A 26,723-nucleotide genomic window follows, 5' to 3' on the forward strand; every position below is an offset into this window, starting at 1 on the left:
ACAATCGTTCAGAACTTCGGTCTATTGAATTAAATCATCATTTGGTTATATGATATTTCACTCCGCTATGTGACATATTTTTGGAGATCGTTTGTGTTTTTAGAAATGCCCATTTATAATATTATTATTTTCAATCCGATATTGATATTGATATTTTCTTTCCTCTGTTTTTTTTTTTAGTTTGGATGTTGTGCGTTTGGCGACCATTCTGTTCCTGAAAACAATTTCTGTTCAGAAATTATTCTTTTTTATTTCGTGCTCGAGAACAATTTCTAAGCATTCGAAGGTATTTGGTAACTGCAAAAAATTTCTATTATTGGAATAGAAAAAGAACAGAAATGCATTCGACAACTACACAAAATTTCTTTTTATTAATAATATTTTGAATTTTTAATATTTCTTTCTTTTTATTTTTCCCTTTTTTATTCTTTTTCTTCCCCTTCCTTGGCCATTGCCAGGTCATCAGCGTCGGTGATCGACCATAGGCCAGGGCTGGCGAGGGTGTCGCGGCCCTCGTCACCTGAGTGAGGGCCGCCCTCGCCAAATCTAGCGAGGGCGGTCCTCGCTTGCCGGCCCTGGCTTGTGGCCGGTCGCCGGCCACCGGCTACAAGCTAGGAAGAAGAAGAAGAAAAAAAAAATTTCTTTTTCATTTCTGATTCTGTTCCAAAACTGATTATGAGAACAAAAAATTTACCAAACCGATTTTTGTTCCAAAATTGATTTTAGGAACAAAAGAATAAAAATAGTTACTATTTAGCCGATTACCAAACGCGCCCTTAGAGCAATTTCGTTCTATGATCACTTTTTTCAAGTGAAGAACGTGAAATTTTATGAGCACCGAGAGATTAAGTTTGTTGACTACTTGCATTTTCTTTTTCTTTTTCTTTTTGACATTCTTCTCTTAGGCTGCGTATTTTGATTATAACAAAAAAAAATTATACTCTGTATAGTAGTAATTACCTTTTGACAAGGATTACAATAACATTTTAATATCTAACATTAGGAACAAAATATAACTATACCAAAGAGCATTATCTTTGAAAGTAAAATCTAAACATTGAAAAACTATTTCCGCCGGCCCCCTTTTAAGAGCGTCGCCAAACAAATGGAAATCAGTCATTTTTAAGATTTTCTTTAAAAATGATTTTTACCATAAGCATTTTCCTTAATCAATAAATTTCCTACGAAACAAACGCACCTTTTCAATTCTAATGCACCCCACAATCACAGATAATCCAGGAGAAAAAATATCCATTCGATATTTTCATTATTCATTTTTTATAACCAAAGAAAGATGTGCAATCAAGGGCCATAGTATAGGCACCAAAGCACGAGTGTTTTGTATCCCTTGAGCCAAGATGGATTGCAGTAGTATAGACATCGTTTAGCGAAAGACCAATCATTTCTACAAATAAAGGCATCGGAGAAGATGGGATTCAAATCATAGAGAAGGCTATCTACTTCAAAGCAGTTCCTTTACCAAATCCTGATAATTCTATCTGGTTTCCTTCTTAAATCCAATCCCATCATAGCACATGCATAGTAGAGTGGTATAGGCATGACTATGACAAACATATCTGTCAAAGACAACCTTTTCTCTCTTATTGAAAAGGAATGGCAATGTCATTATGATGTAAGGTTCCAAAAGCAAGCCAAGAACTTTTCACTATGAACCACTTCAAATTCTAATAGCCACCTCCTCCCATTCTATACTGAGCTTCAGCCGCCTTCTCTTCTTTCATCTTCTGGATTATTTTGCGGATTTCGGGATTATGGAAACGGTCATGAACATACTTTCTCTCTTCTGCTTGTATCTCTTGAATAGCACTTTTGAAAGGATTAGGAGGAGGTCTCTTGCCTTGGAGCTTCGCAATCTGCTTCAGTCGAGCATATGCCGCCTTCTTTGCCTTCTTCTCTAGTCGGTATTCCATCTAAACATCCAGCAGTGATGCCGACTTTTAAGGATCAATAACGAGCAAAATGCAAGATATAAGAATTGAATAAATAAAGGAAGGAAGATCAAAGAATCTTCCGTGAGGGCAGACTGTAACCTAAGAAGGCATTAACTTACATCTGCCATGCCCATAGCCGCTTCCTCACTAACTCCATTTTCCTTCAACTCAAGGACTCGGTGACCGAAAACACGGGCTGGAGGGGGGTCGAAACCACATATCCTATTTCAACAGAATGTCTCAAAGAAGTTAACGCTTTTACAGATTTAAATGTGAATAAACCCTGTGCCTCAACAGTAATAAGAAACAAACATATAAAGGATTTGTTAGAAAGTGGTGCATAAGTATCTTTCTATTTTATTTACGGTTTTGGTTATACAATTTCTCTCAGTTCCAATGCCAAGGTGCTTTATTTAGTAACATGCGATTTTAAAATCCTTATATCATGGTCCTCATTTAGACTTAAGATAGATATTAGTTTACTTTCCTTTGAATATGACTGAATAGACAATTTATCCACGAAACCATGCTAGTTACGCAGTAAACTACATGGAAAGACTCGTGAAGGCTCCACAAGCTCAGAGGCGCAACATGAAGTTGTGATGTCTGGTTAGCCCAATGACGGGCAATATGTTCCTGTAGCTGGAAACATGTGAGCTTTTAAGTTGCGCAATATATTCTTGTAGCTGGAAACATGTGAGCTATCAGTTAAGTTGTTAAAGTGCAAATAGAACCCGAAATCTTAAAGCATTAACAAGATAAGAAAAGGTAGTCTGAATCAAATTATAGCCACAACAGGTCTCACAGCGATAGCAGACATATCAACCAAACTTTTCTTTAAGTATGTTGTACTGAATGGACAATTTATCCACGAAACCATGCTAGTTGCAGAGTAAATCACATGGAAAGACACGAGTTTAAGGCTCCTCAAGCTCAGTAGCACAACAAAAACCCTTGATGTCTGGTTACCTCACTGACAGGCAATATGTTCTTGTGGCTGGAAATATGTGAGCTATCAGTTAAGTTGTTATTAAGGTGCAAGTAGAACCCAAAATCTTAAAGCCTTAACAAGATGAACAAAGTAGTCTGAGTCCAATTACAGACATCATAAGGTTTCATAGCGGTAGCAGACATATCAACCAATCCTTATCCTACTGACCGGACTTGACTATATTGATGCTTTAATGCCGATGCATTTTGTTATGACAAAACGACATTAGAAAAGTAAGCAATTTTTGGCTATCGTTAAAACAACTAATTCCATTCCTCAAAATCTTTCAGCTACTTTAGTTGTGTCTATAGTGAAAATGGTCTCTTGAGACTATCGATATAAAAACATGCATACACAAGAATAGCACATGAAGCAAGAAGGATGATCGCAGAATGCAAAGACCGCCATCACAAACGACACACGTTTACCGTTCCAAGGCTCAACACACAAGCTTATCATTCACCAAGCTAATGATAGCAGGCCTGAAGCACTCAGTTGATTGGCTCTTTCTTATACACGAGTAGTGCTACTTTCGTCACATCCAAAATATAACAAATATATGAAAGGAAGAGGAAATATAGTACGTTGCGACGAATTTAGAAAGCAAAATAGAAGCTATGGCAAAATATATTGCTAAGGAAAGAAATTTACTTGATCGCATCCTCATGTTTTGAGTCCGGATATTTCTGGAAAAACTTTTTAACATAGACATCCTCAGGGAGAGAGATCTTCTTGATTTCATCTGCACAAGGGAAAACTGCAGGTGGTGCCCTGCATGATGCCATAACCACCAAACAGGTGATGCCATTGGATTCTAAAGCGCTCGACGGGTACTTAAGAACGTCACAATTCAACAAACTCATACATGTCCCATGACTACTGCACAAAAAATCAATCATAGCCAATGCTTTTGCAGTGACCCAAGAACAAAAAAGAGTAGTGAACAGTACAAGTGGGCTACTCATGGTACCGTCGCATTCCTAAACCAGGTTTTCAAAACTTCTCGACAGAAATACATGCGAAATCAATCAATCTAACACCGACCAGAAAAGCGGCATAACAGGGATCCAAAGACAACATTGCTCTTCGGCCGCACTTGTCAAACAAGAAGCTCCCACCATCCGTCAGCGTAGCTAATCTCGTCCCGAAGAAACAAAATACAGAATCATTGACAGAACAGTACAGAGCGTCGAGTTTCGAAACTCTCCCACCACCCTAATTCAATAATTTGAAACACAAACTAACCCAGAGCAACACAATTCGCGTAGATTGAGACTTCACAGAACAAACAAGTAAGCTCTACACAAGCAACAAGGAGGCCACTACAGCACTATGAAAAGCACACGGTAAAGATGCAAAAAGAGGAACAATTTGAGCAGAGAGAGAGAGAGAGACTGACTGCTGCATGGCCTTGAGCCAAACTGGCTCCGCCTTGGCCAAGCCTTTCACGAGCTTTCTGGTTCTGGTCAGCAGATCTCCCTTCATGAACGACATCCTCTCTCGCCCTTCTCGTCCTTCCTCTTCGCCGCTTGATTCAAACTTCAACCTGACGGAACGAAACCAGCATACGGTGAATCACTGGCCAGACACACCGATTGCTCACACAAACGCCGAACTAAGAACCCAAAATTCAACCAAACCTGACCAGCGGCGTGAATCCGCGACGCCACAGGGAGAGAGACGGAGGGAGACGCCGCCGCCGACGCCGCCGACGCCGCCGCCTGCGGTGTCGCCGCCGACCGGGACTGAGCAACAGCTCGCTGCTGGTGGCGTCGGGGAGAGGAAGCGGAGAGGAGGACCGAGAGCTGCAAATGTAAAACCCCCAATTTTTCAGCGCTGTTTCGACTCCCGTGGTTTGGATTAAAGTTAAACGAGCGCATTGCATTTTCTTTTCGAAATCCAAAAAAAATAAAAATCGTTTTTTAAAATTGCATATATTTACATAAGTTTACATGTCCATGGGTAAATTATTTTGTTCACGTGTCCTTCAACTTTTCCAAATTCTCGAGTGAGGTCCCTCGAAACTTTTTTTGCGAAAATTTTTTGTCCGAGCTGGTATTGCATGCTGACACGGACTGGCACATCGGCATTACGTCAGCACCGAACGGTGACAAGCTCGTGGTGACATGAATTTTTTTCTTGTGCGGACTTGATTGAATTTGTTAGAAATTAGAGAAAAAAAACTCAAAAACCCGCCAACACGATTTAACATTTTTTGTTATAATCCCAAAATTATTGGCAGTAATTTTTTTTTTAATAATCAACTCGATAGATCCATGATGTTTAAAATCTTTAAAAGTCAGGGTGCACGTTATAAGTTAACTAATGTTCAATGACATAATTATCGAGTTGATACTTTTTAGGTGTGTCAAATTTATATTTGACGATACTTTTTAGTATTTTTTAAATTATCGAGATTTTCAATTGTCATTCTGTCTACTCAAATAGAAATCCCATAATTATGTGTGCTCCGTTTTGTAAGCGATATAAATGTCCATTTTTAGAAAAATATTTTTTAAATCATTCAATTTATGCGAAATAAACGGAGCCATGAAGTGGAAAAAGTTAAAAAAGAATGAATCTATGGAATGAAGAGTATTTAATTTCAATTACTAATCTGTAAAAAATTATTATTATTATTATTATTATGCCGTTTAACAAAATCCTTACAAGGAAAAAAAAAAAAAGAGAGATGAAAAAAGGGGAGCGTAGGAAGAGAGCCGCAGTGGCAGGGTCAGTTACGGAGAGAGCAGACGACGAGACGCATCGAGAAGCGCACAAAATCCACCGTCCATGGAGATCGGAGGCGGCGAAGAAGATCGCGCCATCGGAACGAGAGATCCGTGAGCCGGAGCTCCGGGGGAAAAAAAAAATGGCGAGGAGCAGAGGGAGGAGGTTCAGGTTCCACCGGCGAAGGCTCTGCGCCGCCGCCGCGTACGCCGCTGTCCTCCTCGTCGCCGTCTCCTCCCTCGCGCTGATCTACCTGTCGCGGAAGGGCTTCGAGGACCGCCGGGAGCGCGTCGAGCCCGGGGAACGTCGGCCTGAGCTGGTGCGTCGCTCCGTTTCGAATCTCGCTCCTAGGGAGCAGTAGTTTCGGCTTCTGCTTGTTTCGATCTTGAAGGTTCTGGTATTGTCGCCGAGTACGGATGGTTTCGGGGTAACTGGGGGGTTGATGATCGTGGAGGCGCGATTGTGTTGGGTCAGCTGAGCCGTTTTGCTGGATAGATGCTTGCGTAGTTGTTTTGTTTGTAGCTTCTGATGGTGGTTAGACGTTAGCTCCTTTTGAGGTATCTGTGGACGAATTCGCTGTTGTTTGAGGCTTAAGGTTCTCTCGACTCTATTTGGGATATCCTGTTATGTGAGTTCGATTGTTCGTTGAGTAAGAAAGAGATCCGAGCATGCTTTTGTGATGGATGTTCGCGATATGTGTCGAGCGTCTATTTTCCTGGCTTAGGTTCTTAGGTCAGAAGGAATAGAGTAGAGGTATATAGTCAGTGGAATGGCGCACGATGTTGTGATTTCTCAGCGAAGAGGATAATTTTTCTATCTGCAGATTCCAGACCGAGAACTTTGGGATGCTCCTTTCAGTTTCGGTTTACACACCTGCGTCAAGCCCACTGCTAGATACAACGGTCAGATAAACTTTGCATCCATGTATTTTTCTGTCTATCATTATTTTTACCACTGCAAGATTTCCTGCTTCTGCCAATGACTGATTTTTTTCGGTACTTCTCTTGCTTCGTTTTGTTATTGATTTTCTCTCATATGCTTTTTGTGCTGGTGTAAAATGGATAGCACTCTAATATTGAAAATTAGTCAAGGTAAATATGAATAGATTTAGAGACTTACCGAAAAATGAAAAGAGAATTTTTTTTATGTCAATCTCCCTTTATGAAAGAAAACCCACTTAGGTGAGTGAATCCTAGCTGTGAAACACCCTGTTGACCTCATGAACAGGATAAAACTTGAGCTGAACCCTGTCGGATAGCTGAAATATGAGATTACTTATACTAGGTGGTGTGAGGATAGAGACGCACACACATCCATGATCACTGCAGCCTCATGGGGTTTAATATCAATCTTGTTTTAAATGTTTGCAAGAGGTCTTGCTTTTTCTAGGACTTTTTCTTTCATGAAATACTTGGACGTCTCATACGTGACCGAATTTCACTTTGTGTGCAACCGAAGTAAATTTAGAATCTAAACTAGCATAATATCAGTTTAAATATCTGATTGGATGTTTCCAATATTTAAGTTCAAACTCAGTATGCGTAAAAACTCGGGTCATTTTTTATCAAGTCACCATTTGTACTCTGAAAATTAAAGAGCTAAGTTTCCATGATAGCCATATAGATGCAAATGTTTCCGTTAAATGCCATCTTAAGAGGATTTTGAAATGTTGATGATTGTATTCACCTTTTGTAAATGCCAGTCTGGTATCAGAGATACTCTCTCTCTCTCTCTCTCTCTCTCTCTCTCTCTCAAAATCTGCATCTGCATCTCTCTATGACAGGTGCACGAGGATCAGATCGATATATAACTGTGAGGAGCAATGGAGGATTAAATCAGATGCGGACTGGTGTAAGTGGATCACTTTGTTGTAAATTAGGTCTCTGGTGTTGACCAGAATTAAAGCTTTTGCAATATTGTTTTTGAAGTTGTTAATAAGTCAGGTGTAGTGGCATTTCTTTAGAACTCCAAGTTATAAGCTTTTTCTTTCAGTTTTGTTTTAATTCTCCTACATTGGAAGTACAGTAATACTGGAGCACACATAATGGCATCCTTACAGTCCTTAAGTAGAACCAATTCCATTCTGTGATTTGTTCTCTTCTTTCGTTTTTGTTCCGTATGAGTTACTCAGCTATGCTTTATAGTGGTGTTAATCAATTTCGTGTGGTCTTATCCATAATTATGCTCTCCTGGCAGATTGCAGATATGGTGGCTGTGGCGCGCATAATGAATGCCACTTTAGTTATTCCTCAACTGGATAGACGATCATTCTGGAAAGACACGAGGTATTGGTCAGTGTTGGAACGTTCTTTCGTAGGTGTGATTGTTGTCTTACTCAATTGTGTATTCTGACATTGCTGTTATTTGCACAGTACCTTTTCAGATATATTTGATGAGATTCATTTTATAGAAGCCTTGAAAGGAGATATAAGAGTTGCCAGGGAGCTCCCAAAGGAGCTGGAATCAGTTCCTCACGCTCGGAAGCACTTTACTTCTTGGGCTAGCGTGGGTTACTATGAAGAGATGACTCGGTTATGGAATGAGTATCAGGTCTGAATAAGTCATGCTAGTTTTTAAGTGAATCCTATTCAATTTTGGACAAATTCTCTATTTGAAAATTACCGTGATGCCCTTGTATTTTATGAAAAATTGACTTGGATACCTTGTCGGTAGCCGTTGGACTTAAGCAATTAGAATATGCTGGATGTCCTTTGAATTCAATTAGATTGAGATTGCTTATACTTGGTTATTTCAACAATGTAGATGCATTTTCTAGTAAAAAACTAAGAATTTAAGTAAATTGAGATCATTGATGGTACATTAGAACTTTAAATTTCTTGCACCTAAGAGCTAAAGAGTCTAACCTAAATGCTGTTCTGATATTGTTGGAAATGCTTAATTAAGATGATGATTGCAGTAATTTTGTTGACTAGCATCTTTGCCTGTGCCATGAATTTCTAGCACAAAACATTATCAGAAACTAAAGATATTGTTATTCAATTTAAGGTTAGAAAACAAAATAGTTTTCCATCATTCCATTTTTTGGAAGTGAGAATCACTTGTCTAAACACATTCTACACTGCATAGAATAGCTTTAAGGTAAAAATTCCAAAGCTCCAACTTTCATAAGAGTGTATAAAAAATATGATCACCTTCTTCAAAATAGCAATAACTTTCAAGAGAGTTGACCATCATCATCTCCTTAGATATTGGATCGAAGTTTGTACTACATAAATTTCTACATGTTGAACTTTCATATAATACATGTGGTGTCGCTGCAATTTTTTGGATTTCTAGGGGTGATCTTTTAATATATCCAAAACTGGAGATTGTCAGACCTGTTCTTCATTTACTGAAGCGGACTCCGTGAAAGTCTGATTCGAATTCCATGTTACAAAAAGAGGCTCTTTAAGTCATATCAATTCATCATATTATTAGTGTGGGGGTTAATGGAGTCCTTGGCAGGTAATTCATGTTGCAAAATCAGATTCTCGACTAGCAAACAGTGATCTGCCTCTTGATATCCTGAGATTGAGGTGCCGTGCAATGTATAATGCACTTCGTTTCTCTCCCCCAATTGACATCCTGGCAAAGGTGGGGTACTGATGTATAACGCACTTCCTTTCGCCTTTTTGTTCTTTCATGTTGACTAGTTTTTGAACTTCATGGATACTGATAAGTGTAAAATGCCAGAGAAAGTGATTAATAATTTCAGAAGAAACTACATTAGAAAGCAGCATATGAGATCAACATATAGGCATTTTGATCTGGTCAATCACATGGCTGGATAAGCAGGCCACTTAATCAATATGAGCTGTAAATCCCGTTTTATTCATATGTTAGATTACTGCATTTAAGAGGTCTCCTATGGGGCTTCCTGTTAAAATAGGTACTGAGCATGCATGACGGTGAAACCACAGAAGCTGATAGAGCGGCTAAGGAGTCGTGAGGGACGATACATTGCTCTTCATCTTAGATATGAGAAAGACATGCTGTCATTTACGGGTTGTACTTACGGCCTGACTGAAGCAGAATCAAAAGAGCTCACAATAATGAGGTGAGAGTTCGACAAGCTCTCATATTCATGTCTCTCTAGTAAAGTCACATAATCATGAGATGTCAATGGGGTGAATGCCCGTGTTGCTAATGGCTTCCCACCTCATCTATTCCAATAAGTGAGTTGTTCCCAGCTTTGCATCTTAATATCCTTAAATGCTTCAATTTGTTTGTACAGGGAGAACACTAGTCATTGGAAGGTGAAAAAGATTAATTCCACAGAACAGAGATTAGGAGGGAATTGCCCTTTGACACCCAAAGAGGTGGGGATTTTCCTCCAAGCTCTTGGTTATGCTCCATCGACATTAATCTATATTGCTGCTGGAGAAATTTATGGTGGTAATGCTCGCTTATCCATGCTCTCATCGCGCTTCCCTAATCTTGTTTTCAAGGTTTGTAATGATTATACTACCTTTTCATATTCACAAATTAGTGACTAGTGAACTTATATCTGACCCAAAAAAAAAAAAAACTAGTGAACTTATAACAATCTGGTTATCACAAACAAAAGCGAACTGGTTCTGGTTCTATGGCAGGAAACTCTTGCCACGAAGGAAGAATTGGAAGGGTTCAGTAACCACGCATCTCAGACTGCGGCCATTGACTACATTATCTCTGTGGAGAGTGATGTGTTTGTTTCTTCCTATTCTGGTAACATGGCAAGAGCTGTTGAAGGGCATCGAAGGTTCTTAGGCCACCGCAGGACAATCACACCAGACAGGTATAATCTAATCAAGATGACAGCTAACTGAAAAGTTGCTTTATTACTTTTCTGTAAGATGATTCTGTGGCATTAAACCACAACATACACAGGTTCACAATGTATAATGTACAATAGGTATAAAAAATGGCTAACGGTGGGAGGCGTAAATTTTTAATCGAGATCAGGCATGTCTGTCGATTCGGTTTATTGCAAAGAGTTCACTATCTCTTTCAACTTTTCAAGTATTATATCCAGGAAACTTTGGTTTTAAACTCCAAGTTTAGGAACTGTTGTGGTTTTACATATGCACATCATATGCAGGAAAGGAGTGGTTGAAGTTTTTGATAGACTGGAATCAGGAGACCTGAGAGAAGGTTCCTCACTATCAGAACTTGTGCGGCAGATGCATGATAACAGGTAGCTTAATATTATGCAATCATAACGTGTCTTATAAGTTTCTGTGCTGAGGAGGCATATCCGTGTCTGATAGAATTCAAGTACATTCTTTTACTTGGCATATAACTACTGTGAAACCATCCTATGTGAATGAGAGAAAATTTATAGAAACTTAAAATGACCAATCTCTAAAAAAAACGTTATCTGCTGGTAAACATCACTCCCTGATTCAGTTTTCACTGATTATATGTTGATGGTTAAGCTCTCTGTATGGGTTTGTGTCCCTTCTTGAAATGTGCTTAACCATCTTATTATTAAAACAGACAAGGTGCTCCCAGGAAAAGAAGAGGCCCACTACCAGGACTTAAAGGCAAAGCACGTTCCCGCACTGAGGAATCCTTTTATGAAAATCCGTATCCCGAGTGCATATGTGGTCCAAAGAGGCATTTTAAAACAATGTAATGGTGAAAGGTTCTCAGCATGGAAGCAAAAGAATGGCACCACGCGGGCCAAAACTCAAGCAAAAGCTTTAATGCCTTTGATGGGGTTACCAGCTTTGCTCTTGTACCCTAAGGTGGGAAAAACGACACCGTCCAGTGTTTCTGATCTTGTTCATTGCCCAATTGTTCTTTCCCTGAAAAAAGGTAAGAAAGATTCTTTTTCTCTTTGACATTTTTGTCTATCGGTTACGATGTCACAATCTGTTGCCAACTCTTGCGGTAGGCTTGTCCAGTTGTAGAACAGCGACAGCTGAAGGTTCACTTGATTTAGCTAGAGGAGAATCTCGGATTTTTAGCCCCAGATCTTGCTCTGCGTTTTTGTTCTTGTCTAGGATTTGTACATCCTTCTTTAAGGATGTTCCGGATGAAATAGAAGCTTGTACATTACTGGAATTGGGTCTCTTCCGTGTCGAATATATTCTTTTCACCACACGACATCGTGCTGCTGAGATTCTCAGTGACCATTAATGTCTGATTACTTCAAACCTGTGCAATTGCATGTGCACAAATCATGGCATGCCCAAATTGGAAGCTCATAGCTTGATGGGGGTCACAGCTCTCATTAAATCCCCTCGCCAAGTAAGTCTTATCTTTGCCGTTGGTTGATTTGACTTCTCTTCCTGTCCAGATTCACAGTTTCATTCTTTAGATCAGCTATTTTTCCCCCCTTTCTTTAATTTTTTGTTTTTAACTATGTTTCACTTCTTGCGCTTATTTTATTTCCAAATTTTTAAATCAATCCCCATTTATATTCGTTCCTTTTTTTTCGGGAAATGCTTGCATAACTGCGGGGTTAAAAATGACGGTGTAACCGTCTAACACCAGCCACAAATTTGTTTGGAAGAAATCGGAAGACTTTTGGAACAGGTTTCAACTTTTGACTTCTATGTTTCCTTTTTTATTATTTTTTTTACTTCTATATTTTCTTTTGGAAGCTCAAATTCGAAGGCAAAATCAGAGGAGGCCACTGTTCTTTCAACTATTGCGGGCAAGATACAATTAAATCCTGACTAATTAAATCCTCTAATCCTAAATCTGCTAAAGTGAATATTTCTTCAATATAAAAAAGGAATAATTTAAATACGGAAATATAAATAATCACAAATAAAAAAAATATTATGATTAACTAAAAAGAAATCGTTAATGTCATTATAAAGATCCATTAAAATTCAAAAATGAAAAAAAAAAGAAATGTTAGCTTTGCAACTAATAAACAAATCATTGTGTAATGAAATGGCTCATCATTCCTTTTGCTCGAATCAAATTGCTTTAAAAGAACTTTTCGGTGACTTAAAATTAAGATCAATGATATCGATTATGCATAAAATAAGAACGATTTAAAGAAACAAATCAAAGTAATAATATTCAAGAACATTGATTCCACGGGCCCTCTTCTGATTTTTGTCTCTAAATTTATATTTCCATATTTAAATTATTCTTTCTTTTTTATATTGAAGAAAATTCACTTTAGCGGATTTAGGATTAGAGGATTTAATTAGTTAGGGTTTAATATAGGATTAGAAGATTTAATTGTATCTTACCTGCAATAGTGGAAAGAACAGTGGGCCTCCACCGTTATGCTACCGCTCCCTTTTTTTTTTAACCCCACTTGCTTGCTTAGGTAGAACCTTACTTTATTCCATTAACTTTCCCCTTTTGACTCAATTTCCCACATAAAGAAAGGTTCCTAATCCTCGTCCTGGCCGGAGGGAGATGCTTAATCTGCTGGCGAAAACAGGTAGCTGCATGTTCTGCAATAGCCTGCCGATAGCCTGCCTAAGTAGCATCAGTTTCCATATTCTCAACTACTTTGATTATTTTTATTTATTTATTGTGGATGAGCTGAGCCAATAGGATGAATTGAAAGGGATCGAATTCCTATTGGTATTGTGTCTCATATCCATCTTGGCTATTCTCATCCATTAACTCCTTGAGACTAGACTAGATCTTTGCTCGGGTCTTTCAACCAACTAATTGAACCTTTCATATATGTATTGAGTATTGAACGAGAGGAGACTCGGTATGAAATGAACAAAAGAAATCAAAGAGAAAATCTAGTTTGGATATTTTACGTATGGGTACTTTTTATACTCTTTCGAGAAATTTTCCTCAAAGGAATATAGTTCCAGATATCTTGATGGATAAGGATGTATTGCGATTTATACTATTAATGAATATGCATTTTGACAGGAAGAATTAGTTAATTGAAAGCTACGAGAAATCCGCGCAAATTAATATTGTCAAGTTAACGGGACATATTTGTCGACGTCGGGTATTCTTCATCAACTCAATCGGTCAATACTTCAAAAGCGCAAACAAGGTTGGATCGTGATCCTTCTTGCTTCCCTTTCCACTCACGTTTTTACATCTTTAAAAAGCGGTGTAAAAACTCTCGTTGAGCGTGTGCGCCGCTTCTCACCTCTCTTCTAAGCAGGAAATTTTCCGATGATCACGGTACGGATTGGCATTCCGAAGTCAAATTCGGAGAGGTCAGAGATGGTCAAAATTCAATTCATAATCCGATTGCCAAATCAAAGCGGAGCGGGTCGGGTCGGGTCAGGGTCGGCACCCGCTGCGGCGCCCCAAATCTACTTACCCTTGTCCAAGAACTGTCAACTAATCATATGACTAAAACAATATCTTTTATCATATCCTATATTTAATTGCGTCTATTAAACCAAGCATCATACAAGAGAGACAGAAGAGACCGCGCGTGTGCCTCTCGTGCATGGAGGGACAGCATGAACGTTGGTGTCCAAATCAAAAGAGAAAGAATAGGATACTGTGGGATACCAGAAACCGCGAAACCGCCGTGGATGTGGATTACTACCTTTTGAAGCGCTGAGAGCTGCAACTCAGAAAGTGTAGGACAGTTCTCCAGTCCCTGGTTTCTCTCCACTGCCCCGAATAAAGGAGAAGAAGACATGATCATCTCGGACTTCTTCTCTCCTCAGCTCGGCGAGTCTCGCTCGTATGAATAACAGCCCCCGAGCCCCCACCCAGTTCCTCACGTCTGCCCAAGCACCGATTCTTGAGGACAAACATCAGAGGAACAAGCAGTTTCGGATTTCGCGGGTGACATCACCGAGGTTGAGATGGCGAGCACCGCTGGTCAGGTCATTCGTTGCAAGGGTATGTTCGTGTCGTGATCGCCTTCGATTCTTGACTTGGGTTTTGTCGGTTTTTCGGTTGATGATCTCTCGGTTTTTTTCCTTTTTTTTTTTCTTACTTGACAAGTTCTTGATTTGCGTTACTGGGTGTCTGTGGAGGACATATATTGTGCTGGGTCCTTTAGCTGGGGAGTGATCTTGCTATTGGGAATGTGAACTTAAACGCTCCTTTGCTTGACTTGATTTAGTTAATGTCTTCAGAAGGGCAAGTTTTTTTTTTATGTTCTTTTTCCCGTTCATGTTTTGATGACACTTGGCTGTTTACATTTGGCCGAGTGATATCGTGTATAATTTGGGTTGCGAACTCTTTTCCGTAGCTAAAGATCTGTGCTTTAAGCGTGGATATGACTTGCCTCGTGGTGTGATTATGTCGAACATGTGATGCAGCTGCGGTGGCGTGGGAAGCTGGAAAGCCACTTGTGATGGAAGAAGTGGAGGTGGCTCCTCCGCAGGCGATGGAGGTCCGTATCAAGATCCTCTTCACCTCCCTTTGCCACACCGATGTTTACTTCTGGGAAGCCAAGGTGACTACATCTGCATTTTCTACATGGTTGTGTATATATGTTGGCTAAATTGACCGATCGTGATGTATTGTGATGATTAATGCGACTTACACAATCGAATTGCAGGGACAAACCCCATTGTTTCCTCGCATATTTGGTCACGAAGCATCAGGGTATGGACCTTTACATGGAAAAAGTTGATCTCCTTTCATTGGCTGAACTTAACATTAAGGTCGATTGCCAATGTTGGTAATATTTATCGGCTGTATTGTGAAATCATGTTCGTTTTCTCTTCTGTTTGGCAATCTAGGATCGTGGAAAGTGTCGGTGAAGGTGTCACGGAACTTCAACCTGGTGATCATGTCCTTCCTGTATTCACAGGAGAATGCAAGGAGTGCCGGCATTGTAAATCCGAGGAGAGCAATATGTGTGACCTGCTCAGGATAAACACGGATCGGGGAGTTATGCTTAATGATAACGCGTCGAGGTTCTCGATCAATGGGAAGCCCATTCACCATTTTGTTGGCACTTCGACTTTCAGTGAGTACACCGTGATTCACGTCGGTTGTGTTGCCAAGATCAACCCTGCAGCCCCGCTGGACAAAGTCTGTGTTCTCAGCTGCGGTATCTCTACAGGTCAGTCATATGTTTCACAAAATTTATCTGATGTATGCCAGATTTTTCATTGGCTTTTATCAGCATTAACTGATGTCCTGTTTTCCCTTATTGGAAGGTCTTGGTGCCACCTTGAATGTTGCGAAGCCGAAGAAGGCAATCGGTAGCCATTTTTGGTCTTGGAGCTGTGGGCCTTGCTGTGAGTTTCATTTCTTTTACTGTCTTTCCCATAAAAATCAGATGAACTTGTTTAAGTGCAATTGTAAATGAAAACTTAAAATGTTGGATATTCTGATTCCTCAGGCGGCTGAAGGGGCTCGAATGTCGGGGGCTTCGAGGATAATTGGAGTTGATCTGAATCCAAAAAGATTTGCTGAAGGTAATTGATTTAAATCTCGTTGCATCTTTGATAAGTAAACGAGCTCATATGCATCTAAGCATCCCCATTACGGTCAGCTAAAAATTAGCATCTTGATTTAGTCTTTAGAAAAAGCGCATGTTGTAGTTTGCCTATGTGATTGCACTCTGAAGACCCTCTCTCTTTCTGTGAGCAGCCAAGAAATTTGGAGTCACTGAGTTTGTGAATCCCAAGGACCACAACAAACCTGTTCAAGAGGTTTGATACCATCCCCACTTGATGACACCTTTCGTGTGATCTGATCACTGTATAATACCTTGTCCTTTCAAACTGAAATTTGTTAACTTCGACTCAGGTGATTGCTGAAATGACTAATGGGGGTGTCGATCGAAGCGTTGAGTGCACTGGAAATATCAACGCCATGATCTCTGCATTTGAATGTGTTCACGATGTAAGTACTAACAGACATTACTTCTAAAAAGTTGCTAGATCAATGAAATGCTCTGCCGATCTGTTTCTTTCATCATTAACGGGTTGGAATTGAATCTGCAGGGATGGGGGGTTGCTGTTCTTGTCGGCGTCCCTAACAAAGACGATGCATTCAAGACCCATCCAATGAATCTCTTGAACGAGAGAACTCTCAAGGGCACTTTCTTTGGCAACTACAAGCCAAGGATGACCTTCCCTCTGTTGTGGAGATGTACATGAATAAGGTATAACCCGGGTCGTCATGCTTCTTCCCAGCACAAGTGCCTGTGCTTTCGTACCTTTATGAATACACATCTCTCATGCCACATTTCTAGTAGGGCTTGGCCTCCATTAATGCATGCACATAATGTGTCATTTATGCATAAATTGCATCTTACCAGGTTCTTGTCAGTTGAGTGTTTCTTGATCTACAAAGCTTCACATACATTCTACAGATTGTCGCTTGTTCTCTTTGTTGTCCGGAATTTATCTCCATGTAAGGAAGTTTCGACTGAAGTGATGTTCATATATGAGCAGGAGCTTGAGGTGGAGAAGTTCATTACGCATGAGGTTCCTTTCTCGGAGATCAACAAGGCCTTCGACTACATGCTTGAAGGTGCTAGCCTTCGCTGCATAATCCGCATGGGCGGGTAGAATCACTGAGGTTACTGTGGGAGGGAGACGAACTTTGCTTGCATTTGAGGTTACATTCTACATGCTTGATCTACAAAGCATGTTGCTCTGCTTTGGGAGGGAGACGAACTTTGCTTGCATTTGAGGTTACTGTGTCTTGAGGCAGAAATAAATGACTTTTTGCTGCTGTGAATGCTTTGTTAGTGACTAATGAATGGATTGTTTCGTGTTCTCGTGAAAATTATTTTCATTAAAAACATATGGAGTCATATTGGTTCTTTGTCACAGCATATCGTCTGCATGATGGGACAATGAATACTCATCTTTGGAGCAGGAATTTTCCATCCTACTTATCTATAAAATCATGAAATGAACTACTATGTGCAAACTTCAACAGAGGGAAAATAATGAGCTTGGTTCTAACCGGACTAACTATGGTGCCGGCTTGGATAATCATGGCCCATCACGTGCTGCGGACCATGTCACCAAATGCATGGTTCGAAACGTCATAGCCCAATAAGGTCCATAAATAAGTGCCGTGGCCTTATGAGGTGCCGGTAGAGGTGATGGTTTTTGACGGGCCGACATGATAACATGATTCGAACAAAAACAAGAATTTACTTACGGCGACACCACACTCGAACAATTTCATGTTCTCCCAGATGTCCCTATAATATTCTAGTGTAGAATCTTCTCCCCACCACTGGAGGACTTGAATTTCTTCCTTTCAACTTGGCAACTGGTTGATGAAATGTACTTTGTCTGATCTCTTGCTGGACTTCAGTTTGATCTATGGGAGGCTCAGTGTCTCTGCTGATCTTGGATACCAGCTGGTCAGACCATCGGTTTCGCTTTCAGCCTCCTTGTTCAAAAAAAAAAAAAAACAGAGAAAAAATAAAAGAAAAAGAGAGAAAAGGATTACTTAATTTTGGAAAAATGGAAATCTTCCATTAGCTGGTTGGCCTAATGCCAGACTATCTTGTAAGTCTCGTTTAGCCGATGGATGCTCCAATGTGATGAAATGCGCCCCGATGAATATCGGGTTATCTTTCACGAATTCGATCAATCGATCCTTCGAAAATGCAAACGAGATTGGATCATGGTCCTTCTCGATCCTCTTAGCACTCGTGGTCGGAGTTCGACCATCACATTGGATTGGACCAATCACCCCATACGCTACGTCTTTAAAAATGGTGTGGAGCTCTTCATGAGAGCATGCTTCTTCTCACCTCTCTTCTAAGCAGGGAATTAGCAGATGATAAATGGTACGGATTTCGCGGAGATGTCGAAATTCAATTTGTGAATTTTTTTTTTTGGTCAAAGAACAAATTTATTCATTTACGGAGATGATATGAAAAGTCCAAAACAAGGAGAATCTAGGCATAAGAGAGCCCAAAGGGCTTGCGGGGGAGCAGAGAGCCAATATTGTGGAAGAGAGCTAAGATGTTGGGTATTCGCAATCCAATCAGCAGCTGCGTTTAAAGTGGGCTATGCGGATTGAGGGGTGAGCTTTGAGGAGCTGAAGACAATCCATGATAAGGAATAGCTCCTCCCAGTTGAATAAATCTGCAGACCCACTTCTCAGAGCTTCTACAAGATCCACACGGTTGGACTCCACTATTAAGTTATCAGTTATGTCTTCGTTCGATGCTGCAATTTGGAGTGCTTCCAGGACGGCTAGGTTTTCAGCTTGAGAGACAGAGGAAACCTTCACCGATTTAGCAAAGCCCGTGACAATTGCGCCTGTATAATCTCGACATATACCAGCTATGGCGCCATCCGCAGATCCATCAACTAAGGAGGCATCGACATTAAACTTTAGGACTTTCTCTCTCGGTGGCATCCATGTCCGTGACTCAGTAAGAGTAGGATTTTTCCTCATTTTAGGTTTGTGGGGGTTCCGTTTTCTGTAGTTCGCTTGCAAGAAAAGTAATGATTCCGCTGTTTCTTTGGCATTCGGATGTATACCCCGAAAAATGAAGTTATTTCGGGATTTCCAGATGTTTCACAGAGAGGTAAATCAGCCTCTTTTTCAGCAAATTGCATTAACCGTACATCAATTCTTATGATCTCCTGGAGGTTGATTTGAAGCTTCATGTGAGGGTCATCCCGGACATATTGTGTCCAGGGATAGAGGGACAGAGCAGAAAGATGTGTTCAATCGTCTCCTTCTCCCGTTGATAGAGGGGGGCATAACGGGTCAGGTATAATATTCCTCTTCCATAGATTCTCTTTTGAAGGGATTGCATTAGTACAAAGAGATCATAGAAAGACTTTTACCTTATGGAAAATCTGTATATCCCAAATAGCTCTCCAAAGTGTTTTAGGAATTTGGTATGAAGAGGAAGCTTGTTTAGTGTTGCACTTCTGTTCAATCTCTGTTCTGATCATGTTGTAGCCATTTTTAACAGTATAGCGGCCTGATTGAGTACCTACCCACACTAATTTATCCTGAGCGTAGGAAGGCCTAATTGGAATTGTTTGAATCTCTTGCACTAACTTATCATAAAAAAGGTCCTCTATTTTTTTTTGTATTCCACTTTCTTTCCTCAACTAAGATCAATTATGACACCATGACAAGGTCATTTTTTTTTGCTGGCCCCAATTACTCCTCTTTTTAGCCATTTTTGCTCCTTGATTTTTACTGATTTTCCGTTCCCAATCAACCACATAACAGAATTGGCAATAGAATCCCTCCCCAATAACAAACTCTACCATCCCCAAGACGGTCTGGAACCTCGCTTGGCTTGCCAATAATCTCCTCGAGGAAAATAAATACCTTTGAATAGCTTGCTCCAGAGGGATTCAGGATTTTGCAAGAGTCTCCATGCTTGTTTACCGAGCATAGCCTTATTAACTGAAATAAGATCTCTAAACCCCATTCGTCCTTTGTCTTTCCTCATCTTTAGGATGTTCCATTTTTTCCAGTGAAGTCCTGTTTTGGAAACAGTAGATTTCCACCAAAAGTTTGTGATCTTTCTCTCAATAGCTTTGCAAACAGAAATGGGTATTTTGAAGATTGACATAGCATAGTTGGGATGGACTTGTACCATTGTTTTCAGAAGAATCTCCTTTCCAGCTTTAGAAAACAATTGTTCATTCCAACCTTCCAATTTAGCATTTACTCTTCCAAGAATCCAAGCGAACATTTTCCTCTTTGATGTGCCCCAGCCCGAGGGTATGCCTAAGTATTTGCCAGTGTGGCCAGTCTCAGGTATCCTTTAACTCCTTCGCCATATTTTCTCGTAGTACATGAGGACATCCCTTACTGAAATAAATGCCCGACTTGTTTAAGTTAATGGCTTGACCTGATACATAATAGTATTGATTGAGTATCATTGAAATATTTTGGCATTCCAATAAAGTTCCATCCAGGAAAAAGATGGAGTCATCAGCAAACAGGAGGTGTGAGAGTGTCGAACTAAATCTATTCAGTTTGATGCCCTTAATACTTCCATTGTCCACTGCTTTATTTATCATGAAAGACAGACAATTAGCCACAAGAATAAACAGGTATGGGGAAAGAGGATCTCCCTGCCTAATACCTTTTGAGGGATTAAAGAAAAGGAGGGATTCTCCATTAAACTTCACACTGAAGGAGACTATTGTCACACACTGCATGACCCAACTGATCCACTTATCATTGAAATCCATTTTGATCATACAAGCTTCCAGGAAGTTCAACTCTATTCGATCATAGGATTTTTGCATATCTAATTTTAAAACAGCCTAAAATTTCCTTTGTCTATCCCTGGTTCTCAACCGATGCAGGACCTCTTGTATAATCAAAATGTTGTCTTGTATTTGCCGGCCACAAACAAAAGCACTTTGTTCTTCAACGGTCAATTTAGGTGGCCACCTCTTTAGCCTATTAGCCAAGATTTTTGAGATGACAAGTCGGTTTTTATTGAAATATTATCCTTTTAATATAAAAAAGAACAATTTATCAAAGTATTTATACCACTTGTCCATGCTATATAGGTAACAATAACCGTCAAATTTGGTGTCCACCTCCTAAATTACTATCAATTTACTTTTTTCACCATAAATTATTGTGACCTCGTAAAATAAATTATTATCATATTACAATATTTTGATATTTAGTTACGTCTATAACATTGCATGGTAATAACGGGAAAAGTAGCAAAAAAATTCTGGACTTGTGTCAATACAATCCTAAACCTTTTGTTTGTACCGATTAATAGTCCATTTAGCCAATTTTGATTGGAAATGACTAACATGGATGTTGAGCGTCCTACGTGGCACTACCAACGCTGACACAAACAAATTTTTAAAAAAATTTCTGATTTTTTTCTTTTTCTTTCTTTCTTTGTTTTTTTACTGCTCTAGGCTAGTGAGGGCCGCGACACCCTCGCCGGCCACGGGTGAGGGCTTCAACGTGTCGAGCCCTTGTCGGCCGTAGACAAAGGTGTTGCAGCTCTAGTCGGCCAATAGGTGAGGGTCGCAATCGTCTCTTGAATCAGGGTAAGGGCTCAACACCATCACCACAGTTGGGGAAAAAACAAGAGGAAAAAGATAAAGAAGACAAAAAATTCAGAAAAAATTTAGAAAAATTAAAAAAAAATTATCCATGTTAGCACCGACCGCGCCGCATAGAATGACTGGCGAGTATGTGAGCGATTTCTAGCCAAAATTGATCGGATAAATTATATTGAATTTTATAACTAAATTGACATAATTGAAAAATTTAGAATTGGGTTGGTACAAATGCAAGATTTTAAAGGATTCTTTTGTACTTTTGCCGGGTAATAACTGTGTACAGCAGACTAGAAGTTTCTAACAAGCGGTGGGACACAACCAAGCATCGTCCAAGACAAGGAGAGAGGCCTCGTTTGGTTCGGCATTCCCAAGGGTTTTCAAGGCCTGCAACGTTTGGCAAGCATTCCCAATGGGCTTTTAGCTTAAAGCTAGCATTGGGAATGCTCAAAGCTCAAAGCTGGTTCGGACGGCTTTTAGCATTTGACAAATGCTCAAACCAGTTTTTTTTCCAAAACTACCATCGCTTATTCTTTAATATTTCGGTTTTGCCCCTTTGTTACTGTTCATCTTTTTTGCGCTCCGGCGAGGGCCTACGACACTAGATCCAGACGGCGAAGGGCCAGTGAGGTCGTCCGACCCCAGGCGACGGTCGCTTGAGATCATGCAACCGTCGCTTGGGTCCCGCGACCCCAGGTGACGGCCACCTAAGGTCGCACGACCCCAGGTGACAACCACCTGAGTCGAGCGACCCTAGGCATCGCCTAGGTCGCGCAGCCCTTGCCGGGGGTCGCCCGTCTTCGAGCGACAGCCGCCGGCGCCAAATCTGACTCGTCAGGGGTCACCCGACCTCGAATGATGGCCGCCGGCGCCAGATTTGGCTCGCCGGCAACCGTAGCCCTTCGCCGACTCTAGTGAATGGTAAGTTTTTTTTTTTAATAAAAAAGAAAATCTTAAAGCCCTTTGCCCAAAAAAAATTAGCCAAATACTATTTAGCCCAAAGTAGCTTTATAAATATTTTTTTACTAAATGCCATTTATATTTTTTTAAAAATTTTAAGCTAAAGGTATTTGCATTCCACGAATATCATTTGCAATTCCCCGAAGATCATTTGCAAAGTTGAGTCCAGAGCGTGCGCCTCATGCGTGGAGGGACATCCGATGAACGTTGGACTCCAAATCGAAAGAAAGAAAAAAGAAAAGGGAAAATGACACAAATAGTCCTTGAACTTTGACCTAATGTGTAATTTGGTCCCTGAACTTTTAATTTATTCAATGTAGTCCCTGAACTTTAATCTAATGTTTAATTTGGTCCCTGAACTTTTGATTTGTTCGATGTGATCCCTGGACTTTTAATATGTATTCAATTTAGTCCTTGAACTATTTGAAAATATTCAATATAGTCCTTCCATTAATTCAAGTGCATGGACTATATTGAACATTTTTATATAGTTCAGGGACTAAATTGAACACATATAAAAAGTTCAGGGACTACATTGAACAAATTAAAAGTTCATGAACCAAATTGAATATTATGTTAAAGTTCAAGGACTACATTGAACAAATTAAAAGTTCAGGGATCAAATTACACATTAAGTCAAAGTTCAGGGACTATTTGTGTCGTTATCTCAAAAGAAAACTGTGGGAAACCAGAAACCAGAAACCGTGAAAGCGCCGTGGATTGCCATCCTGCAAGCGCGAGAGCTGGAAATCAGAAACAGGAGGACAGGTCTCGAGTCCCCGGTTTCTGTCCACCTCTTTTCCCAGTTGCCCAAGAAGAAAAAATGATCAATTTGAACTTCTTCTCCCCTCCAGTCGGTGAGCTTCCCTGGTATAAATACCACCGCCGAGACCGACCCACTTCTTCACATCTGCCCAAGAACCAATTCTCGAGGACAAAGATATCAGAGAGACAAGCAAACCCTTTTAGAGTTCGTGTGACATCACTGAGGTTTTGAGATGACGAGCACCGCTGGTCAGGTCATTCGCTGCAAGGGTATGTTTCTTTTATGTAGACCCGTCTTCGATTCTTGACTTGGGTTCCGTCAGTTTTTCTATCTCGGGTTAATGATCTCTCTCTGGTCTTTTGACGTAGCTGAGTTCTTGACTTGCGTTACTGGGTTTATAATTCGCTTCTTTTTCTTTGCGGACATGTGCTGCGGTAGCTCGTTTAGCTGGGTGGTGATCTTGCTATGGGGAATGTGAACTAAAATCTCCCTTTGCTTAATTTGCTTTAGTTCATAGTTATTATTTTGATCATGACCGCGTAGCTATCTAATGCGATCTCTTAGAAAACAGGGCAAGTTTTCTTTCTGTTCTTTTTCCCGTCCATGTTTTGATGACATTTGGCTGTTCAAATTTGGTTGAGTTATGTCATGCATAATTCGGGGTTACGAACTCTTTTCCATAGCTAAAGATCTGTGCTTTAAGCGTGGATTTGACTTGCCTCATGGTGTGATTATGTCGAACACGTGATGCAGCTGCGGTGGCATGGGAAGCTGGAAAGCCCCTTGTGATAGAAGAAGTGGAGGTGGCTCCTCCGCAGGCGATGGAGGTTCGCATCAAGATCCTCTTCACCTCTCTTTGCCACACCGATGTTTACTTCTGGGAAGCTAAGGTGACTATATTCGCACTTCTATATGGTTGTGGATAGATGTTGGCTAAATTGACCGATCGTGATGTATGGTGATGATTAATGGGACTTATACAATCGAATGTGCAGGGACAAACCCCATTGTTTCCTCGCATATTTGGTCATGAAGCATCTGGGTATGGACCTTTATGTGAAAAAGTTCATCTTCTTTTATTGGCTAAACTTACATTCAGGTCAATTGCGGATTTTGGTAATGTTTATCGGCTGTATTGTGAAACCATGTTCCTTTTTTCTTCCATTTGGCAATCTAGGATCGTGGAAAGTGTCGGTGAAGGTGTGACGGAACTCCAACCTGGTGATCATGTCCTTCCTGTATTCACCGGAGAATGCAAGGAGTGCCGGCATTGTAAATCCGAGGAGAGCAATATGTGTGACTTGCTCAGGATAAACACGGATCGGGGAGTTATGCTTAATGATAACGCATCGAGGTTCTCGATCAATGGGAAGCCCATTTACCATTTTGTTGGCACTTCGACTTTCAGTGAGTACACCGTGATTCACATCGGTTGTGTTGCCAAGATCAACCCTGCAGCCCCGCTGGACAAAGTCTGTGTTCTCAGCTGCGGTATCTCTACAGGTCAGTCATATGTTTCACAAAATTTATGTGATGTATGCTAGATTTTTCATTGGCTTTTATCAGCATTAACTGATGTCCTGTTTCCCTTATTGGAAGGTCTTGGTGCCACCTTGAATGTCGCAAAGCCGAAGAAGGGGCAATCGGTAGCCATTTTTGGTCTTGGAGCTGTGGGCCTTGCTGTGAGTTTCATTTCTTTTACTGTCTTTCCCATAAAAATCAGATGAACTTGTTTAAGTGCAATTGTAAATGAAAACTTAAAATGTTGGATATTCTGATTCCTCAGGCAGCTGAAGGGGCTCGAATGTCGGGGGCTTCGAGGATAATTGGAGTTGATCTGAATCCAAAAAGATTTGCTGAAGGTAATTGATTTAAATCTCGTTGCATCTTTGATAAGTAAACGAGCTCATATGCATCTAAGCATCCCCATTACGGTCAGCTAAAAATTAGCATCTTGATTTAGTCTTTAGAAAAAGCGCATGTTGTAGTTTGCCTATGTGATTGCACTCTGAAGACCCTCTCTCTTTCTGTGAGCAGCCAAGAAATTTGGAGTCACTGAGTTTGTGAATCCCAAGGACCACAACAAACCTGTTCAAGAGGTTTGATACCATCCCCACTTGATGACACCTTTCGTGTGATCTGATCACTGTATAATACCTTGTCCTTTCAAACTGAAATTTGTTAACTCGACTCAGGTGATTGCTGAAATGACCAATGGGGGTGTTGATCGAAGCGTTGAGTGCACTGGAAATATCAACGCCATGATCTCTGCATTTGAATGTGTTCATGATGTAAGTACTTGCAGACAAAGTTGCTGGATCAATGAAGTGCTCTGTCGATCCGTTTCTCTTCGTTAACAGGTTGGAAATTGAATCTGCAGGGATGGGGGGTTGCTGTTCTCGTCGGCGTCCCTAACAAAGACGATGCATTCAAGACCCATCCGATGAATCTCTTGAATGAGAGAACTCTCAAGGGCACTTTCTTTGGCAACTACAAGCCAAGGACTGACCTTCCCTCTGTTGTGGAGATGTACATGAATAAGGTATAACCCGTGTCGTCATGCTTCTTCCCGGCACAAATGCCTGTGCTTTCATACCTATCAAAACGAATCCACATCTCTCACGCCACATTTCTAGTAGGGCTTGGCCTCCACCAGTGCATATAATGTGTCGTTTATGCATAAATTGCGCCTTACCAGGTTCTTTTCAGTTCGAGTGTTTCTTGATCTACAAAGCTTCACATACATTCTATGCATCCGGTTTCCTTTTCTCTTGCATCAAATTTATCTACATGTAAGGAAGTTTCGACTGAGTTGGTGTTCATATATGAGCAGGAACTTGAGGTGGAGAAGTTCATTACGCACGAGGTTCCTTTCTCGGAGATCAACAAGGCCTTCGACTACATGCTTGAAGGCGCTAGCCTTCGCTGCATAATCCGCATGGGCGAGTAGAATCAATGAGGGTACAGAGCACGTTGCTCTGCTTTGGGATGGAGACGAACTTTGCTTGCATTTGAGGTTATTGCTGCACCGTTGTTATATGACAGTGTCTTGAGGCGGAAATAAATGACTTTTTGCTACTGTGAGTGCTTTGTTAGTGACTAATGAACGGATGAACGGATTATTTCGTGTTCTCGCGAGAATTATTTTCATTAGAAACATATGGAGAGTCATATTGGTTCTTTGTCACAGCATATCTTCTGCATGATGGGACAATGAATACTCATCTTTGGAGCAGGACTTTTCCATCCGACTGATCTATAAAATCATGAAATGAACCAATATGTGCAAACTTCAGCAGAGGGAAAATATTGAGCTTGGTTCTGAGCCGAACCGGACTAACTACGGTGCCGGCTTGGATGATCATGGCCCATCATGTGCTGCGGACCATGTCACCACAGGCATGGTTCGAAACATCAGAGCCCAA

General features: G+C 40.5%; 4 protein-coding genes and 1 long non-coding RNA gene across 7 annotated transcripts; 4 read left to right on the forward strand and 1 right to left on the reverse strand.

Annotated features, from left to right (window-relative positions):
• Nucleotides 1–1,238: 1,238 nt before the first annotated feature.
• Nucleotides 1,239–4,786, reverse strand: LOC115682002 (uncharacterized). 3 transcript variants are annotated; one of them, XM_056303171.1, is made up of 5 exons: nt 4,584–4,786; nt 4,343–4,489; nt 3,595–3,714; nt 2,072–2,174; nt 1,239–1,931 (listed from the first exon to the last, which is right to left on the reverse strand). In XM_056303171.1, the coding sequence occupies exons 2-5, from the start codon at nt 4,435–4,437 to the stop codon at nt 1,686–1,688; spliced, it is 564 nt and encodes a 187-aa protein (XP_056159146.1). In that variant the 5' UTR covers nt 4,438–4,489; nt 4,584–4,786; the 3' UTR covers nt 1,239–1,685. The 3 variants fall into 3 exon arrangements, with proteins under 3 accessions (XP_056159146.1, XP_030461985.1, XP_056159147.1); XM_030606125.2 differs by having other exon boundaries at nt 4,589–4,728; XM_056303172.1 differs by having other exon boundaries at nt 4,343–4,558; nt 4,589–4,720.
• Nucleotides 4,787–5,654: 868 nt separating this feature from the next.
• On the forward strand, nt 5,655–11,758 carry LOC115682000 (O-fucosyltransferase 38). Its single transcript, XM_030606120.2, has 11 exons — nt 5,655–5,992; nt 6,497–6,575; nt 7,457–7,524; nt 7,870–7,958; nt 8,046–8,223; nt 9,139–9,267; nt 9,594–9,730; nt 9,908–10,121; nt 10,266–10,450; nt 10,754–10,849; nt 11,152–11,758. The coding sequence occupies exons 1-11, from the start codon at nt 5,816–5,818 to the stop codon at nt 11,288–11,290; spliced, it is 1,491 nt and encodes a 496-aa protein (XP_030461980.1). The 5' UTR covers nt 5,655–5,815; the 3' UTR covers nt 11,291–11,758.
• A 2,305-nt stretch (nt 11,759–14,063) lies between these two features.
• On the forward strand, nt 14,064–17,118 carry LOC115682001 (alcohol dehydrogenase 1). The gene is given in 12 exon segments (XM_056303220.1): nt 14,064–14,460; nt 14,886–15,022; nt 15,128–15,174; nt 15,312–15,637; nt 15,735–15,771; nt 15,773–15,815; nt 15,920–15,995; nt 16,171–16,232; nt 16,330–16,425; nt 16,527–16,647; nt 16,650–16,687; nt 16,980–17,118. Coding segments are annotated over 12 exon segments (1,137 nt in total). The 5' UTR covers nt 14,064–14,423; the 3' UTR covers nt 17,097–17,118.
• A 1,449-nt stretch (nt 17,119–18,567) lies between these two features.
• LOC130135012 (uncharacterized) lies at nt 18,568–21,124 on the forward strand. The gene is made up of 2 exons (XR_008814510.1): nt 18,568–19,090; nt 19,212–21,124. It is a non-coding gene; the product is annotated as an uncharacterized LOC130135012 (long non-coding RNA).
• Nucleotides 21,125–23,387: 2,263 nt separating this feature from the next.
• LOC115667995 (alcohol dehydrogenase 1) lies at nt 23,388–26,379 on the forward strand. Its single transcript, XM_056303103.1, has 10 exons — nt 23,388–23,567; nt 24,052–24,188; nt 24,294–24,340; nt 24,476–24,801; nt 24,898–24,980; nt 25,085–25,160; nt 25,336–25,397; nt 25,494–25,589; nt 25,679–25,840; nt 26,132–26,379. Exons 1-10 carry the CDS (start codon nt 23,531–23,533, stop codon nt 26,246–26,248), a joined length of 1,143 nt encoding a protein of 380 aa, XP_056159078.1. The 5' UTR covers nt 23,388–23,530; the 3' UTR covers nt 26,249–26,379.
• The last annotated feature ends 344 nt before the right edge of the window (nt 26,380–26,723 follow it).

This window comes from Syzygium oleosum, unplaced genomic scaffold, assembly GCF_021117445.2.
Source record: "Syzygium oleosum isolate NSW1041296 unplaced genomic scaffold, Sole_v2.1 Sole_v2.26, whole genome shotgun sequence".
Classification (NCBI taxonomy): Eukaryota; Viridiplantae; Streptophyta; class Magnoliopsida; order Myrtales; family Myrtaceae; genus Syzygium; species Syzygium oleosum.